Genomic DNA, 15681 nt, shown 5'->3' with positions numbered 1-15681 from the left:
AATTGTAGATAGGAAGTTATTAATGATGTAAATTTTTCATGTAGTACTATCATATCCTGTACACCCCTTGAGGGCACAAATCAGGAATTTGATGATGATGAATTATATTCTTATTGGCTTAAACCACAATGTAAAACGATGGTACAACATGACAGAATTCCGTGTCAAATGGGATGTCACCCGGTTAAACAAGGATCCCGTTGTTTTTGTCAAGAAACCAGGGAGAACAGTGTAAAGTCAGCTACTGGAAAAAATTCTAGAACATATCCCAACTCCATGTCATCAGAGCTCAAGATTGGTACTATCAACATAACAAGTATCAATGAAAAATAAATGGAACCAGCAGAAGAATTGGACAAGCATCAGATCGACAAAATAGGTGTTACTGAAGCAAAGCAAACAAAAACAGATGACATCTTTCTAAACAACAAATACAAAATGTTATATTCAAGCAATAACAATCAGGGAAAAGAGGGAGTAGCTATAGTATTCAACACTAAATATGGGGATAATCTTCTTGAATGACAGGCAGTATCAAGTAGAGCAATATGGTCAAATATCAGAATGAGGAACTGCACAATGAGATTTATTTGTGCTTATGGTACTACAGAGGTTCTACCAAAGAAGAAATTATGGAATTTTTGAGGCATTAGAGAAGACAGCTGGCATAATGAAAAAATGAAAAACTGGTCCTTGTTGGAAATTTAAATAGCAAAGTAGGCAATGATTATCAGGCATATAGAAATGCTTTGGGAAAATTTGGATTAAAGAGCAGAGCAAATAATAATAAATGCTTGCTGGATTTCTGTTTGGGACATGGACTAGTTAGTACAAACACCATTACAAAATAAAATTGTGCATAAATTCACATGGATATGAAAGAAATATCAAAAGTCTCATTGACCATGTTCAAGTTGATAGTGATGTTTTCCTACTATTTCAGAACAAGAGTATACAGATGATTTGAAATAGGAAGTGATCACTATTTAGTTATGAGCAGGAAAAAATTGAATTTCATACTGAAAAGAAAAGTGTATAAGAAAGTTTTAAAATGAATCAAAGTTCAGCAGCTTTCAGAGGAGAACGGTAGACTCAAATACACAAACATCATTCAATAAAAAATGAAAGAGTTGGAAACAATGGAGAAACCTTGGAGATTCAGTAGCAAACCCTGAAGAAAATATTGGTTCCATCAGAGAGGCATATCATGAGGTTGTAAAGACAGAAAAATCAGAACTCCATGGAGAACTCTGGAAGTAAAAGCAATCCAAGAAAAGAAGAAAGCATATCAAAAGTTCTTGCCAAGTAAGTCAGCTTGTGCTCTTAGAGAGTACAGAGAAAAATGTAAGAAAACAAAGCACTGTGTAAAACTAGCTAAACAAAAGTCATGGGAAGACTTGATAAGAACATTGAAAATAAATATCAGGAAGGTAGCAAAATATTCTGGAGGCTATTGAAAAAAGCTTAGAAATAGAAGAAAAAGTATTGTAAAAAGAATCAGAGATGATAAAGGCTGAAAACTGAACACAGATATTCTAGATGTCTGGAGTGATTACTTTGAAAGCATGCTAAATGAAGCAAGCAGTGTCAGCACGATGGTAGAAAACTTCCAACAGAAATGCAGACAGAAATGGATATCCATATGTGAAGCAGAAAATTCATAAAAAACCTGAAATGTGGAAAGGCAACTGGAGTAGATGAAATTTGACCAGGCTCAAATACAGAGGTATAAAAGTTTTAAAGTGGCTGAACTGTATAATTCAGAAGGCCTGGTCAGAGTGTCAAATTCCAGATGATTGAAGTAGAGCTCTCATAGTACCCATCCATAAAATGAGAAATAAAACTGAATGTGAAAATTACAGAGGTATTTCCCACTGAGTGTTCCTGGTAAGATTTATACAAGTATACTTGAGAAATGGCTAAGAAAAATTGTGGGAAGGAAATTTGGTGAAATTTGGATTCAGGCAAATATAGGTTGTCGGGATCAGATTTTCACTTTTAAGACAAATAGTTGAGAAATCTTGGGAATATAATGAGGATTTGTATTTAAGTTTTGTTAATCTGGAAAAGGCATATGACAAGGGGCCAAGAGGAAATATCTTAAAAAATCTATAGTTATATAGTGTAAATGGGACATTATAATGAACAATACATAGTCTGTATTTAAGCTGTAAGTCAGCAGTTAGAATTGAGGGAGGTATAGGAAGATGGTGTGATGTTAAATCTGGCATGCAATAAGGGTGCACATTATTTATATGGATCACATTATGAAGGAAAGTGGTATTAAATCTAATATCAAAATTGGCAATGTTAATCCTATCTCTTTAGTTTATGCAGATTATTATACCCTTCATAGAGTCAGCAGACTCATCGTGAGAGGTTCCTTCAACTGACAACATATTTATCATACCGAATCTTAAAATCCTTAACACTCCTTGCATTATCAACACATTCTGGTAATGTGTTTCATTTACTGACAATTCTCCATGTAAAAAAAATCTACTCACACCCCTCTTCACTATATTCTTACATAAATTCCAGGGATGGCCTCTGATTTTTCTTCTCTCACCTTCTACTCTTTTTATAATCCTCTATGGATTAATCCAATAAAATCTTCTAACTTAAATGTCTCTATCATATCACCTCCTTTCTCCCCATCCACCAAACTCTGCAATCCACATTTCTTCAACCTCTCTCCATAGCAAGCATTCCAAAGTCCTGATATTGTCTTAGTCACTCACTTCTGGACCCTCTCCAATGTTTCCACATCACAGTGAAAAGCAGGTGACCAAGGATATAAATTATAGACTGATTTGTATATCTGGAGTTGTAGTTAAGATGTTTGAAAGGTTGATGAGAACTAGGATACAGAAGTGGGTTGATAACAGTGGTGTTCTCTGTGCTTGTCATAGCATGGGTTTGTAAAAAGAAGGTCATGTTTTAACTTTCTTATATATTATAACAAGGTGATGAATGTATTGGACAAGGAAGATGTATATACGATAATTAATATTTAAGGAATTGACAGCGTATACTAGAAGTATAAATTAAATAAACTTTAATATATACTTTCCGATATTTCGGCAAACGTCATGTTACCATCTTCTTGGGAACTTAATACAAAGACACGTGCACACAAGTACTACATAACAGCAAATGAGAACTGAAGCTAGGAAGCTAACATTTTCCTAAAGTCCCGATGGTGCCCCCTGGCGAGCTATATTGGTGGTTCTTGGCCTTTGGGCTGAAGTTCTTCTGATAAATGTTTCCCAAATTTGGGGCAGTCTCATGCATCCAAATTTGTTGAGGTTTGGCATGTTCCCAAGGGCTGAGGCTGATTCCATGAATAGTCTTTCATACTTGAACTTGCTGCGGTGTATGACTGTGGCTTTCTTCCATCTTATTCTGTGACGAGTATCCAGAGCGTGGTCTGCAAGCCCAGAGTGGCTGTACTGGTGAAATCGGATGTAATCCTTGTGTTCTGAGATTCTGATATTTGCTGTCCTGCCTGTTTGGCCAAAGTAAGACAATTTACAGCTGCAAGGGACCTGGTATACACCAGGTAGGTCTAGGGGAAGTGGTTGGTCTTTAGTGGAGCAGATAAGGGATAACAACAATTTTCTATGTGGTCTGTAACAAGTGGTTAAGTCATGTTTTCTTAAGATTTTGTTGATTTTTTCCGAGGTGCCTCGGATGTAGGGAATGGTGATGGATTTAGAGTAATCTTTTTTGTGAAGGGGAGGAGGGGGTGGTGGGTTGTGGATAACTGGGTTAAGTATTTTCTGGATTTTTTTTGGGGGGGGGGGTAGCCATTGGCTGAGAAAGTGTCACGGATGTGATTTAGTTCAGTGGTTAGGGCTTGATCATTTGAACAGATTATTTTTGCCCTGTTGAATAGTGTCTTAATAACTCCATATTGTTGTGATGGGGGTGATGGGATTGTTGGTGAATGTATCTGCCTGTATGGGTGGGTTTTCTATAAACTGAGAAAACCAAGTTTGCCGAACTACAACAACCGAAACAAAACGTTTGCCGAAATATCAGAAAGTATATATTAAAGTTTATTTAATTTATATTTCTAGTATATGCTGTCAATTCCTTAAATATTAGTTATCATGTTTAACCAGCGTATAAGCCTCTCAACAAGAAGAATAAAGATGTATATACAGTGGTACTGGGTTAATGAATATAGGATTCTTTATTATCATCAGCATGAGTTTGTAAAGGGTAGGTTTTGTTTTAGCAATTTATTTGAATTTTATGATAAGCTAACGGGTGTGTTAGATAAGGGAGATTCATACACAGTGATATCCTTTGACTTTGTAAAAGCATTTGATAGATTATCTCATGATAAGTTGGTGTTCAAGCTGTAAGGGATGGAAATGGAGACTGTTTCCTCTACCAGAAAAGTATGATGGAGCAGTGCCCTCAAAAAAGGAAGGTAACCAGCAATGTGCCCCAGGGTTCAGTTCTTAGGCCATTGCTGTTTAACTTATTTGTAAATGATATTTCATGAGGATTGACTAGGGATCTTCAAATGTTTGCTGATGATGCAAAGTTAGGGAGAATTATAAGGAGGATTGCGGCTAATGCTAATTCCCTTCAGGAATATTTGAACAGACTTTTAGCTTGGAGAAGTGAGTGGAGTGGAGTAGTAATTTTAATAAACACAAAGCATTGCATTTTGGTGTACAGAGATATACCGTATTGATAAAAGTGTGCTATAGGAAGTAGATAAGATTCAAAAACTAGTAATGATAGTTGATAGAACGAAGTTTAGAGGGAACATTGCAAGTGTTGCAAAAACTTCACATTGCATTACCACTATGATAAGGAGTATACTGATGTTGGGATAGAGATGGTTGTGCCACTGTATAAAGCACTAGTCAGACCACACTTGGACTATTATGTTCCGATTTGGTCACCTAATTTTCATTGTGATGTGTAAAAAAAAAATTACAGAGGCTAGTGAATAGATAGAAAAGAAGTGATATGAAAGAGATGGTTAAGCTCATGAGAGGGATTTTATTAGGTTGATACAGAGGGGATTATAAAAAAGTAGAGGTGAGAGGGGAAGAACCAGAGATCATTCTTTGAAGTTGTGTAAGATGTGGTGAAGAAGGGCATGAGAAGTAGATTTTTTACATGGAATATCGTGTGTGAATAGAACACATTACATAAACATTGTGAATGCAGAAAGTGTTGAGAATGTTAAGGTTCAATAAGAAAAATATGTTGTCAGTTGAATGAACCATCCATGATGAGTCTACTGACCCATAAATGATGTGATAATAATGATATTGTATGCCTACCATTTGTAGGTCTCTCCTTGGCATTTTGCCAAGAATAGTCAATTCATGCTGAAGGGGAGAAAGAAATGAAGAATGTATGAATTGGTCGCCAACATGCGAAATCACGTGCTTTCTTGTCTGTCGCTGTACTAGCTTCATTTTTGTTGTCACATTTTTGCATTATTTTTTTATTATTAATTTGTATGATGGATCCGGTACAGTCAACAAGTTCTGTTGTTAAACATTTCAGTAGCTCTTGCAAAAGAATATTGAATAATGTGCTGACATTCTGCAAAAAAAGAATCATCAGAAGGCTGTCTCCTTGTTCCCCTTTCTCAAGTCATAAAACATGCAAGTGCAATTGCAGGCGTATTGGGGTCGACTGTTAAAAGAATTCGTAGGGAATAATCAAAAGGTGAAGGTAAGCCAAAATTTAAATCTCCTAAAAAAAGTGCCAGAGAAAGAAAACCATCAAAACCATAGCTTTGAATGATTTTGATGTAGACGTTATAAGAAGAACTATTCACGAATTTTACGTGGTCGAGAAAAGAGTGCCAACTGTTCCGAAATTGATTCCTGCGCTTAAAGAAAAAATTAATTTTCCTTGGTAAAGAGAAACTTTAAGGAAAATACTTCATGAAATTGGATTTTGTTTTAAAAAGTACCAAAATAAAAGGAAACTTATCATGGAGCGAAGTGACATTGTTTTATCTAGAACGCAGTATTTAAGAGCAATAAGACGTTTCACGGAGGAGAAAAGACAAATTTGTATCTAGATGAAACTTGGATTGATAGTAATTTAACTTATGGAAAATGTTGGCAGTCTAAAGAAGAATGTGGAGTGCAACAAACCGGAAATTCCCCGCGGAGCATAATAATTTTGTGTGCAGGTGGAGAAATGTTTTTTTTTACTGAATTCAAACTTACTATACAAAGCCAATTCAACTACTGGAGATTACCACGAGCAAATGAATTCTACGATCTTCGAAAAGTGGGCAGAAGAAAAACTGATTCCAAACCTTCCTAAAAATGCTGTTGTTATCATTGATAATGCTTCATATCACTCTATTCGATTAAACAAAGTTCCAAATTGGTCTAATAAGAAGCAAGTTCTTATGGATTGCTCTCTGCAAATAACATTTCTCATTCCCCATATGCGAAAAATTGAATTGCTTAATTTGGTCAAAAGAAACTTGTCCACAACTAAACTATTTAAATTCGACACGATGCTCAAAGAGCATGGATTTCTAGCTTTGAGGCTACCACCATATCATTGCGATATTAATATTGTGTATGTTTAGGCAGAAGTGAAAGGTTTCATTCGCCATCGCAACGTAACTGGGGATATCGACATGTCAAAACTTTTTAAGCTTCAGAACAGGCGATTGAAAGTATTACAGTTCAAAACTGGAGAAAATATTGCTCACACGTCACCTCATTGGAAAATATGTATTGGAACAGAGACGGAATTATCGAAGAATTATACGAACCTTTGTTGATCAGTTTAAGTGAAAGTAATGGCGATTCGGACACCGATTCAGATAACTCTGAAGATTAAAAGGATTTGATAATGGTATTTTTTTCCAACTTTTTTTTGCATGGGTTTGTTAAAAGAGTCAGAACAAGTCATAAATAATTAATCGGTTTAGGATATTAAAGTGTCTCGGTTCTCTCAACTGTAAGTTTAGAATATCTAAGTTCATTTGAAAAAATTTCTGTTTTTCTGTATAATTATTTTTATTTTATAGAAAACTTTGTTAAAAATAAACTTAGTTAAATTTTTGTTTTATGCTATACCTTTTTTAATTTTGTTAATACTCTACGTACATTTTTCCAACTGTTATACAAGCAAAATAGTTTTTGCTTGTATAACAGTTTTAAAAACAGCAATGTTTGTAAAAGAAAAGCTAAATTTTTCAACCTGTAATAATAAACAAACTCATCCCAGAAGACAGATTGATTATCTTATTATCGGAATGGATTCTCCTTTTTCTGACATGTGCAGAAGTGTCGAAGGGCCTCTAATCGGTGGGCAAACTATAATAATTATTATTATTATTATATGCTCAGAGCAGTTCTATAACCAACATCTCCCATTTCACAATAATCAAGTGATAAGAGTAATAATAATAATAAATGAGGAAAATCCAAAAATTACCTTAATTTTGTTTCCTTCATCTGAATCTGAATGAACAGTACTATCCAACATACCATGCACACTTGTTATGCTGGAACAGTCAGTAACGGATGTAGAACCTAGAATATGAAAAGAATATTTCAAAATAATCATACTTAATGAAAGAAGTGAACACTCTCCATAAAACTTTAAGATGTACATAAGTGAATTTTATGAATGCAGTGCACTACAGCATCTCAATGATCTCAACCATTTAAATAAAATTATGTAATATTCAAACATGTTTATGGTTCTTGTCCTTTGATCTTTCAAACACAAAGAAGTTAATGATATAAGAATGATTTATAAAACTTCACAAGAGCATATGGTTAACAAAGGATTACCAGCATATCCAAACCTTTGTTTCCTGTGGCTGACATAGAAGTGAGAAAAGCAGCAAATGGATATACAGGAAACTCTCACTTTACATGGGTTCAAATAACACACTTTTGAAATGAACATGGTTAATAAATTGATACCACAATTTATGTAACATGGGTTAAAAATTCACTTAACACATTCTATTCACATTAGTATGAATGAAACTTCTGGGATTTATAATAATAATAAGGCACAGCTTTATTATTATTATTATTAACATCTGACTTCCATGGAGTCAGAGACATAGTGGGAAGCGCACACGCACAGGCACACACACACAATTTAACAATATTATGTGTGTGTGTATACTGAAACTACACTACCACTGATATTTTATGCTGCACCTGCCTGGAAACATACACTAAAATCAAAGTTAAACCGACAAAAACTAAACAGAGTTCCATGTCTTATAGCCATACATATAATTAAAGGATACAGGACAATATCTTTAGAGGCAGCTTGTGTTATTGCAGCTCTAACACTGATATGCCTGAAAATACAAGAATTATCTATTATATATGACATCACTTCCAGAAGATATAATGAAAGTTGCTACATCAATTGCTATGAACATCTGCTTCACTACAGTAAGTGGCCTCACCCAGCAAAGAAAACAAATATTAAGGAGAAAAATAACTGTGAAAGTGATGAATTCCAAATATAGACTGACGGAAGCAAAACCGAAGGGAACGTCAGCTGTTCTTTCACTGCATACAACAGACAGTCCATCATACAAGAACACTACTCTAGGCTGCATCCTCTCAGTTCCAACAACCAAGCAGAACAACTTGCTATAGTTCAGTCACTTACATATCTCCAGGAATTAGAACTCAACACCTCCCATCAAAGACAGCAACAATTTACAGTGATAGTATAAGCACTATAGATGGCATAAAAAACCATATTGCATTAATAGAACAGACCAGAAATCTGGTTTGAAATCTCACTCTAGAGGGATGGGAAATCAAGTTCTGCTGGGTGAACGCACATACTGGAATAGCAGGAAACGAGAGAGCAAATCAGTTGGCTAAAGAAGCAGCTAGAAACGAACGGCTAGAAACAAGTTACCAGAAATTCTTGAAATCTGCAATAAAAACACTTGCAGAAGAGAAAAGACTACGCATGTGAGAAGAAGAATGGGAAACATCAAAAAACGGATCGACAACAAAAGAATTCTTTCCTAGCATCAGAAACAGACTCCGGCTGAAAAGACACACCATTTCTCCAGGTTTAACCACGCTACTAACTGGACACGGAAAACTAAGACACTACTTACACAGATTCCCTATCCTGGAATCACCATCGTGCATTTGCAGTCCACACCTTCAACAGACTGTTGACACATACTTTACGACTGTCAGCTATTGAACTCCATCCGGATGCCCCTAATACAACACGTCACCACTTCTGGAGACAAGTGGCCAGTGTCAAAACAGAAACTTATTGAAAAGTATTACATAGAAATAATTAAATTTGCCAATAAAATCAACTTCCAGTTCTTGTAATCTAACATAAATACTGATATTATGTGAATTATAGTATATAGTGTTAATATACGTATATGTTACTGTGAAAGACCGAAATTAGAGAATGTCAATATTCTCCAGTGAATGTCGACATATACCAAATATGTCGGTGAAAGACCAAATATTTGGTTATATTATTATGCATTTGAACCATCACTGGTATATGTCGATAAGCACAGATAAGCTCTGGTGGGGGTTGAAACGAAAGAAGTGTTCCACGACTAAATGCAGTTGTAAAAGCAACGACTCTTGTGCAATTCAAAGTGTCATAACAGTTTAAGTTGTTGTAATAAATAAGACTGTATAATGTTAATCACATAATTTATGTGTAAATTTATTATTGGTATTATTTTCTTTTCTGATTTAGAATGTACTGTTTGTTTTAGGTTCAACAGTTTATTTACATGTGCTGTTACTTAAGCTTTTTCCTAATTTGACATATATCATAATGTATGCATTCCCAAATGCGGCTGGAGTTTGGATTGAAAGTGATAGTGGTGGTAGAATGTGCAGAAAGTGTAAGCAAAGTGAGGAGTTGAAGTATGTGTCAGGTTGTGAGACAGTTATGGTTGAAGAAAGCCAGAATGAGAGTGAAAATAGTGGCTTGATAGGGAATTGCAATGTACGAGATGGCAATGAGAGCGGTGATCTAAGAAAGAGTAAGAGCAACTATACAAAAAGAGAAAATGGTTTGAATGATAAAAAAAATGAGGAATTATTTGTAGGAAGTGAGATCGCTAGGTTGCGCGCAGTGATACAAAATGCGCAGCAGCAATTAGAGCACCTGCAAAACACTCTTTCCAGAGTGATTTGGCTAACGTAAATAAACAGCGTAAGAGTGGGAGAGTTTCTGAAATGAAGGAAAGAGTGTTGTATGGTGACTCGTTATTAAGAGGAGTGATAGATGGGAGTGTAACTAAATCGTACTTACCAGGTGCGAAATTTAAGGATGTAAGTGAGAGTATTAGAGTGCAAAAACACAGGGTGAAAGAATTAATAATTGTGGCAGGTACAAATGAATTGAAAGGTGATAAATTTTTTATGAGAGAGGACTTGAAAGTATTGTTAAAGGTAACGAAAGAAAAGAGTGACACAGTTAAAATGGTGAGTCTGTTGCCGCAGTATGACAGAGAGGAGTTTAGAAGGAGGGTTATAATCACAAATGACATTATGCGCAGGTTATGCAAACAGTGTGGTGTGGAATGAGTCTGATGGGAGAAAGGACTTATACAAGATGGATGGCCTGCATTTGAATGGACTTGGTATGCGGAGACTGGAAAAAGGGTTGCTGAATGAAGTAAAAATGGATGTGCAGAACCAGAGAAACTAGAACTACCAAGGGGAGGGTGGATATGCAAACATCAGTGAGACAGTTGAGTGTAAAAATGCATATAATGTACCCGAGCCAGCAATAATGACAAAAAATGGGAATGGGACATTTAGAATAACGCATCAAGATAGGGGTGGGACAAAGGGATCACTGCATTTCATGTATTCTAATGCCAGGAGTATTAGGAACAAAAAGGAAGAATTTTTAGCCTTGATTGGCTCTTCCTGGCCACAGGTTATTGGCATTAGTGAAACATGGCTGACGGAAGATGATATAGCTAGTGGGATAGAATGTGTAGGTTATAATGTGTTTAGGAAGGACAGAGAGAATAAAATGGGGGGGGGGAAGGATGTTATTGATGATAGCTGATGAACCGCAGCCAAGGAGAATTGAAGTTGTATTGCAGGATAGTGAAAGGAGCTCATTTGAGGCTATTTGGTGTGAGATTGAGACTGGCAGAATAAAATATACAGTTGGGTGCTGCTATAGACCAGGTGATGGAATAGATGGTGGAGATAGTATGCATAAACAAATTGATGAAATGAGTGGAAGGAGCGTAATTATTATGGGGGATTTCAACTATGGTAACATTGATTGGAAGGTGGAGGGGACACATGTGAGGAAAGAAATGGATTTTATTCAATTATTAAGGGATAACTATCTGAAACGGCATGTAATTGAAAATACTAGGGGTGTGAGAGTGCTTGACCTGGTAATAGCATCACATAATTTAACTGTAATGAATATGACCATGTTGCCACCTATTGGTGAGAGTGATCTTTGATTTTTTGATTAAGACAGGGTATATGTGGAATTACCGTGCTAGCAAGTTTGACAAACTTAGGAGATTGCTTGGATCAGTGCCATGGCATGTACAACTACAAGGGCTGGACGTCGATAGAGCATGGGAAGTGGTCAAGGAGCATTTACAGGAGGTTATGGCTGATTGTATACCTAGGGTCCAAATAGTAAAACAAGTAGGGGTTAAATGGATGAATAACACCATTAAGCTTGAGCTGCAAAAAAAGAAACAACTGTGGAGGGAATTTAAAGAAAGGGGTGACCTGCAGGCACAAGAACGGTATAAAGTGCAGGCCAGAAGGGTAATGAGTGTGGTAAAACCATCAAAAGCCGATTATGAAAGGAAACTAGCTATGCAAGCAAAAGAGAATCCCAAACAGTTCTCTCAATATGCTGCAAGCAAGAAAAAAATTGTACATGGCAAAATGATTTTAAGGAATGACGATGGTAAGGAGGTCACTGAACCAGTCGATATAGTGGAGTTACTGAGTGTGCACTTTGCAAAAGTATATCATTCAGGTGGTGACATTGAAAAAATGAAGGAACCATTAGTTTATACGGGAATTGTGATGAATGAAGTGGAGGTGAATAGTCTATTACAGAACCTTAATGTGAATACATCTGTGGGATTGGATGGTATACCGGCACTGGTCTTGCGTGAAGAGGCTAAGAAATTATTCGTGCCCTTGACCATGTTGTTTAATCTGAGTCCCGAAGGCATGGAAAGAGGGGAAAATAATTTCACTGCATAAAGGAGGATCCAAGACTATGGTGGCAAATTACCGACTGATCAGCATATCAGGAGTCATTGTCAAGGTCTTGGAGAAAGTAGTCAAGGGAAAAAATACAGGAATGGATTGATGAAAATGAGATACTGTACAGGGGACAGCATGGCTTTGTGAAGAGTAGATAATGCCTCAGTAACTTGCTCAAGTTTTATAACAAGGTGACGGCTGAACTGGATAAGGGTAATGGGTTTACAGTGATACTGCTGGACTTGGCAAAGGCGTTTGACAGGATACCACATGGAATACTAATCCGTAAACTACAACATATGGGAATGGATATAGGGTTGGTGAGATGGATAGGTGGTTGGTTGATGGAGAGATATCAAAGAGTAGTTTATTCAGGAGTAGAGTCCAAAAGACGGCCTGTGACTAGTGGTGTGCTGCAGGGTTCTGTTCTTGGACCACTGCTGTTTAATCTGTTCATTAACGATATAGGGAAGGATCTAAGTGGAACAGTTCATTTGTTTGCTGATGATGCAAAGTTGGGTAGGGCGATAGTGAATGCAGAAGATGTCAAAGTCTTGCAGGATGACTTAGATAGATTGGAGTTCTGGGCTAAGGAGAATGGATGTCAATTTAATGTGACAAAATGTAAGGTTATGCATTTTGGAGTGAAAAGATTAGCAGCAGTATACCACATTAGTGGAACTGTACTCCAAAAGATTGATGAGGCTGGAGACTTGGGAGTGTTGGTGGATAGGGAGATGAGGTTTAGGGGGCACATTGCAAAAGTAGCTAAATCAGCTCATCAACTCACTTGGTTGTTGAAAAATACCTTGACGATCAGAGACAAGCAAGTTATTGTACCTCTGTACCGAGCCCTGATAAGACCTCATCTTGACTACTGTGCCCAAATATGGTCACCTTGGTTCCTTGTTGATGGGGAGGAGGTGGAGACGATCCAGAGGCGAGTGATTAAGATGATAGCAGGTCTATGGAATGAACGATATGAGAACAGGTTGAAGATTTGTGTGTTGCAGATACTAATTGATAGGCGGAAAAGGGGAGATATGATTGAGACATTCAAATTGCTAAAAGGATTCTATAGGATTAATTCAGAGGATATTTTTGAGATCAGGACTGGCGGTGGGAGAACTAGGGGACACCTATGGAAGCTGGCCAAGAGTGTGGTTAGCAGGGGTGTTAGAGCTGGGTTCTTTACTTTTAGAGTGGTAAATGGGTGGAATAAGCTGCCAGAGTCTGTTGTGGGTGCTATGACAGTGAGCGAGTTCAAGGCAAAGGTATGATAGATACTGTGAGAATGTCGAATAGTTGTGTGGACATGATGTTTAGGGCCTCCCTCGATGAGTCTAAGGACTCCCTGGAGTAGCCTGAAATAATAATAATAATATTATTATTTCTCCTATTTTGACATATATCATATATTAAAAAGTTGCATTTTTGTCTTAACGTAATAAAAATATTTTTATTCAACATTCACCATCAGTGCATGCTGAATGTTTGACATTTGCCAGTGTAAGTGGGAAATAATGATATTTAGCAAATATTTTGAACATACACCAAACGACTATGTGAATGCTGACATTCACCGGAGAATATCGACATTTGCCAGATATCGGTCTTTCACAGTAACATATATATAAAAATATAAATGTTAATCAGTACTTGTAAGCTACATGTAATATAAGCATTGTATGCAATGGAGCATGTAGGAATAAATTACCTCCTATTGGGAGAAATACGCAAAAAACACATGCCCGCACGCGCACACACAAAGTTCATCCAAAATGCTTTAAACTGATTCATTGTGTCTACATTCACAATGCATTCTAATCACCAGCCCCTCTCCATGCAAAGAACCTCCTTTTTAGCTCAGATCTTCCTTATACAGTTTCGAGAGATGGCCTCTTGTTCTACTTCCCTCTCCCATTGAATGAAAAAATTTCTTCCATGTTAATCTGGTAAGACCCCTGGCCAACTTACATGCCTCAACTGTATCCTCTCCTCCTACTCCTATTCATGACTCTTTTCACGAGGCTTGATCAAGGCATTATACAATGGAATCATATTCTCTATTTCTGCACATTAAGGTTCTCCACATGACTGTCATAATTTGATATGATGACTGCACAACTTGTACAATGTGACCTCTGAAGTTCATATCCTTTTAGACTACCACTGGGACCCAGATCTCTCATCTCCTCTGTCTCCTTTCAAGTTTCCCCACCAAGTGTATACAATGCATTCCATCCTTGGTCGCCAAATATCAAAACTTTACACTTTGCAACATTGAATGGACAGTTCCACTTACTTGTCCATTCATACAATTTATTCAAGTTTGCCTGTAAAGACATTAATCTGTTTGACTCTGCATTGCTTCTCTCCAATTTTGCATCATCTGCAAACAGTTGCATATCCCATCTCAATATCATTAATATTGGGATGGGATATGCATTGTTGTTTAATTTGTATATTAATATTGTTAATATACAAATTCAACAACAATGGCCTCAATACGGACCGCTGTGGCTCACCAATAGTGACTTTCCTCTTTCAGGATATTGCATCCCATATACAACTTTCTGATATCCATCTCATAGCCAGTCACCAATCTAACTCACTAGTCTGTTATCCAATCCCATCTGTTTCCATTTATTTAGGAGTTTGTCATGTGATAGCATCAAAAGCTTTTGAAAATCGAAGTATACCACTGTGTATGCATCTGCCTTGTCCAACGCATTTGTCACCTTCTTATAGTACATAAGTTGGTAAAACATGATCCTCCTTTAAAAACCCCATGCTGAAAATCACAGAGAGTACTGCTATTATCAACCCATTTCTGGGTCCCAGGTCTCACCAATGTCTCTCTCTCTCTCTCCTACCTTCACAACTCCAGATATACAGATTAGACTACAATTTGTAGCCACAGCCTTATCACCACCTTTATGCACTGGAAAAATTTTATCTTCTTTCCACTGTATTGGAACTGGTGCTGTTGTAAGAATTATTAAACACGTATGCTAATGCTACTGCCAATTCCCTGGAACATTCCTTTAAGACACATTGCAGTATATCATCAAATCCTATTGCCTTATTGACATCAAGCTTATTTATTTTCTCATATACCTCCTGCTCACTTATAATTAAGCCATTCTCTCCTATTTCCTCTACACCCAAGTTTCTCATGATCTCATCACGGTGAAATCACAAGTTTCTCATAATTTGACCCTGATGTGAATGAAACATTCTTATAAATTGTTCACTGAATACCTCAGCTATGTCTTATGCAGCAATTACCATTATACCATTTTCATCAATTAACATCAGATACCAAAAGAAAACCTGGAAGACCAGCCTTAAGGTGGGAAGACCCAATGATTAAGAAAGTCGGAAGAAAATGGAGAAGAAAGGCCCAAGACAGGAATAA

General features: G+C 36.7%; 1 protein-coding gene across 2 annotated transcripts in view; it reads right to left on the bottom strand.

Moving 5' to 3' along the window:
* Positions 1-15681, bottom strand: part of LOC150095906 (uncharacterized) — a 271111-nt gene that overhangs the window by 30301 nt on the left and 225129 nt on the right. For both annotated transcript variants that reach the window (XM_090409259.1, XM_090409260.1), the window contains exon 12: positions 7450-7547. In XM_090409259.1, the coding sequence (XP_090265385.1) occupies positions 7450-7547 (98 nt within the window). The remainder of the gene's footprint in view (positions 1-7449; positions 7548-15681) is intronic.

Source organism: Typopeltis vanoorti, chromosome 19, assembly GCF_054136105.1.
Source record: "Typopeltis vanoorti isolate ZY-2024b chromosome 19, IOZ_Tvanoo_1.0, whole genome shotgun sequence".
NCBI lineage: Eukaryota > Metazoa > Arthropoda > Arachnida > Uropygi > Thelyphonidae > Typopeltis > Typopeltis vanoorti.
This window is presented reverse-complemented; position numbering and strand designations above follow the sequence as displayed.